Source organism: Mandrillus leucophaeus, unplaced genomic scaffold, assembly GCF_000951045.1.
Source record: "Mandrillus leucophaeus isolate KB7577 unplaced genomic scaffold, Mleu.le_1.0 Scaffold164, whole genome shotgun sequence".
In the NCBI taxonomy this organism is placed as follows: Eukaryota; Metazoa; Chordata; class Mammalia; order Primates; family Cercopithecidae; genus Mandrillus; species Mandrillus leucophaeus.
Genome location: NW_012101632.1, coordinates 252816 through 257505, shown reverse-complemented (window position 1 = coordinate 257505; position 4690 = coordinate 252816). Strand labels below are relative to the sequence as shown.

The window sequence follows — 4690 nt, the reverse complement described above, 5'->3', positions numbered from 1 at the left end:
AAAAAAAAAAAAAAGAAGAAGTTGGTGGTGCTTCTTACCCAACCAGACTCCCTGACTCAACCAATTGGTCCCCAAGTCCCATCCCCCTGACTCAACCAATTGGTTCCCAAGCCATCTCCCTCCTAGATGGCATTTTGTCCATTTCTCCCCTTTCATCCTCAAGACCTCTCTCCCTGCTCTGGCTTTACTGTCTCCTCCTGAACCCCTGTGGTAGCACAATACCAGCTTTCTGCCTCCAGTTCCCTCTTCTCCAGCCACGAATTCACCAGAGCCATCTTTTCAAAAGGAAAATCCAATCTTAAAACTCTCCATGCCTCTCCATCACCAGTCACTCATTTAGCACAAATTTCTGGATGCCACTCATTTAGCACAAATTTCTGGATGCCACCACACCTGGCATGGTGCCAGGTGCTGGGACTGCCCCTGGGAACCAGACAAGGCCCCTGCCCGCAGTAAACTCCAGGCCAGTGTTGGATACAGACCAGCCAACAGATAATTACTGGAGCCTGAACCACCTGCCAGGAGTTGGGATGTACGGGTTGCTATGGAAATGCAAACGCTAGCATTGAACCTGAAACGGGGGGAGGCATCCATCTTACTATAAACATCCAAGGAGTCAAATCTTTGCCATGATTATTTCCACAGGGTAAACCTGGAAGTTAATTTATGAATCAAAGCATGTGTTCATTTTTTAAAAAGGCTTTTGAAGATACTTGTCAAATTGCTATCCCGCAAATATTTGTTGAAGGAGCAGAGGGAAGGAGGGAGTAGAGAGATGGGATCTCTGAAAGGAAAAAACAAAACACCATTTTCATGGATGGCTGAGTGGGGAGGGCTGGACCCATGCTGCCACCATGTCTTTTTTTTTTTTATGTCTTCTTTGTTAATTTTTTTAAAATTATTTTTTAAAACTTTGCTGGGTCCGAAAAAATTTTTAAATAATTTTTTTAAAAATTTAATATACATAGTAGTTATACATATTTATAGGGTACATGAGATGTTTTGATACAAGCATGCAATGTGAAATAAGCACATCATGGAGGAGGAAGTATCCATCCCCTCCAGCATTTATCCTTTGAGTTACAAATAATCCAACTACATTCTTTAAGTTATTCAAAAATATACAATTAAGTTATTATTCACTGTAGTCACCCTGTTGGGCTATCCAACAGTAGGTGTTTTGTTGTTGTTGTTGTTTTTTGTCTTTGTTTTTGTTTTATTGTTTTTTTAGATGGAGTCTCACTCTGTCACCCAGGCTGGAGTGTGGTGGTGCAATCTCAGCTCTCCACAATCGCCACCTCCCGGGTTCAAGCGATTCTCCTGCCTCAGCCTCCTGGGTAGCTGGGATTACGGGGTGTGCACCACCACACCCAGCTAATTCTTTATATTTTTGGTAGAGACGGGTTTTCACCATGGTAGCCAGGCTGGTCTCGAACTCCTGACCTCAGGTGATCCGCCCACCTCTGCCTCCCAAAGTGCTGGGATTACAGACGTGAGTCACTGCACCTGGCCAGGAAGTCTTATTCATTCTATTTTTTTGATATCCATTAATCATCCCTACCTCCCCCTCACCATGTTCTTTGTCCAAGACAATGACCTACAGCCCAGGGAGAGCAGAGAGAAAGGTCTGGGGCCTTTAGTTGTTATCATTTGTTGGGCACCTACTCTATGCCAGGCACTGTGCAAAGTGCTATAAGGGCATCACCACCATGAATCCTCTGTCAATCTTGAAAGGCAGGTTGTGCTCCCATTTCACAGATGTAGAAGCTAAGGCTAGAAAAGTTGTATAGTGGCTGGGTGTAGTGGCTCACGCCTGTAATCCCAGCACTTTGGGAGTCTAAGCTGGGCGGATCATCTGAGGTCAGGAGTTCATGACCAGCCTGGCCAACATGGTGAAACCCCATCTCTACTAAAAATACAAAAATTAGCTGGGCGTGGTGGCAGGCGCCTGTAATCCCAGCTGTTTGGGTGGCTGAGGCAGGAGAATCACTTGAACCCGGGAGGTGGAGGTTGCAGTGAGCCGAGATCGCACCACTGCACTCCAGCCCAGGCGACAGAGCGAAACTCCGCCTCAAAAAATAAAAATTTAAAAAAAAAAAGAGAGAGAGAGAAAAGAAAAGTTGTATAGGTGTACACAAGTGTATAGAAGTGTTGGGTTGAAACAACTCAGAGGCCTACGGAGGGTCCCTCCATGCCCAGGGCATCTCGCTAGGAGAAGCTGGGGACCCCAGGGTGACATCTGGCTACTGGACAAAGAGGCCTCAAGTGTGACCACAACCTCTGAGCATCCCCTGCTCTCATATTTTTCTAGGTCAAGCCTCTTAGCTGAGCCACAGGGGCCAGTGATGAAAAGGAGAGCCCAAAGAGTACAGCAGTCCTGTTTTTGAATCCTGGCACCTGCCATTTCCCAGCTCTGTGAGGCTGGGCAAGTCAATTCACTTTGCCTTACCTTCTATGTCTGTGAAATGGGAATGTGACCTGCCTTTCGAGGTTGTCAGAGGATCCCTTCAGTAACAGCTGCTGGACATCTGCTATGTGCCAGGCACAGGGCCAGGGCTGCATGATCAAAGACCTCCAGGGGCAGTGTGGACACAGGCTGGAGGGAGAGACCCCAGAGGAACTGGAAGGCCAGGTAGCGGCTGTCATGGAGGAGCAGTGAGAGAGAATGACCACTGACCCCAGGGGTGGGAGCAGGGATGAGGAGTAGATAACAGCACTTTGGTCCTTAGACTGAGACTGGGCTTATAGTGAGAGGAGAAGGGGAGTAGAGACGTCAGGGACTTCCATTTGAGGCCCAGACATCAGCCATCCCCTACCCCAAGCCAGCAGCAGAAAGAAGCAATGAAACTCCCCCTTGCCCCCCGACAACCCCCCCACAAGCCACTTGGCAGCCTTACTCTTGCAGAAATGGGGGTGCTTTGAGGACCACCCAGGGCTGTATAAGGATCGGATGTCACGGAGGCCAGCAGAAAAGGCTGTGTATGTCTCAAAGCCAAAATTCTCACTCATCCCCTAAAATTCTTGAAAGAGCCACTGCAGTCTGGATGTGGGAGGGAGGCCTGCCCTGGGGATGGAGGAGGGTACAGAGGAGGGGCTCAGCCTCACCTGAGGGGCGAAGGGGTCACCTCTCCCCACCTCTGGGAACAAGTTTTCCTTTTGTCTGTTTGTTATTTGGTTAGTTGATTGAGCTGGTGCACAATGTTTTGTTGCTGCTGTTGTTTGCTTTTTGAGACGGAGTCTCTGGGTCGCCTAGGCTGGTGTGCAGTGGCATGATCTTGGCTCACTGCAACCTCCGCCTCCTGGGTTCAAGGGATTCTCCTACCTCAGCCTCCTGAGTAGCTGGGATTTACAGGCGCCCACCACCCCACCCAGCTAATTTTTGTATTTTCGTAGAGATAGGGGTTTGCCATGTTGGCCAGGCTGGTTTTGCACTCCTAAGCTCAGGTGATCTGCCTGCCTTGGACACCCAAAGGGCTGGGATTACAGGCGAGAGCCACTGCACCCAGCCAGGCTTGTGTACAATGAACTTGAGCTTCCTCAGTACTCTGTGACCTTGGACAGGTTATTGCAAGCTGGAGTGTGTGCTTGTGACCCAGGGGTTGGGGGGAACTGGGCTGAGTGGGGGGGGCAGGAAAGAGGGAACCAAATTCAGGAGACCAGCCCCTTCACCCTCTCTGTGCCCCCGCAGGTATTCGGAGGAGGAGATTCGGCAGAAAGTGGGGACATTCCGGCAGATGCTGATGGAGAAGGAGGGAGTGCTCACCAGGGAGGACCGGCCTGGGGGCCACATGTGAGTGCTTACCTGTGTGCGGATGGGGGAGAGGGGGTGCAGGCTCAGGCAGCAGCTGGGTACTAGAGGGGCCTGTCCAGGTGCTCCCTCAGGTGGCTTGGTCTGGTTGGGGCTCAGGTGAGGGGATGGAGAGGAAGAAGAGAAGGAGGAGGAGAGGAGGGCATGAACTCTGCCCACTGGAAATGTTGGCCTGGCCCAGGGACATCTGGACATCACCGACGCCCGACAGCCTCCTCCTACCCACCCTGGGTCCTACCTATGGCTCAGCAGTGGGAGGGGTGGGGGAGGCAGCCCAGATCTCAGCTCAGGGGATTCTGAGCTGCAAATTGGAGGACCTCAGATATGCCCTGAGCCCAACATTGTCTCTGGCTGACAAAGTGACCCCAGGCAAGCCCCAATGATTCCCTCCTATAGAAATGAAATTTGGGCAGGGTACAGTGGCTCAAGCCTGTAATTCCAGTACTTTGGGAGGCCAAGTCAGGCAGATCACTTGAGGTCAGGAGTTTGAGACCAGCCTGGCCAACATGTCAAACCCTGTCTCTACTAAAAATAGAAAAATTATCTGGGCATGGTGGTGCACGCCTGTAATCCTAGCTACTTGGGAGGCTGAGGCAGAAGAATTGCTTGAACCCAGAAGGCAGAGGTTGCAGTGAACCAAGATCCTGCCACTGTACTCCATCCTGGTCAACAGAGTGAGATTCCATCTCAAAAAATAAAACAGAATAAAATAAAATAAAATTCGGAGGCCGGGCACGGTGGCTTAAGCCTGTAATCCCAGCACTTTGGGAGGCCGAGATGGGCGGATCATGAGGCCAGGAGATCGAGACCATCCTGGCTAACACGGTGAAACCCCATCTCTACTAAAAAATACAAAAAACTAGCTGGGCGAGGTGGCGGGCG

General features: G+C 50.4%; 1 protein-coding gene across 1 annotated transcript in view; it reads left to right on the top strand.

Moving 5' to 3' along the window:
• SRRM3 (serine/arginine repetitive matrix 3) overlaps positions 1-4690 on the top strand; it is a 71543-nt gene that overhangs the window by 9760 nt on the left and 57093 nt on the right. The window contains exon 2 of the mRNA XM_011976352.1: positions 3689-3790. Coding sequence (XP_011831742.1) covers positions 3689-3790 — 102 coding nt within the window. The remainder of the gene's footprint in view (positions 1-3688; positions 3791-4690) is intronic.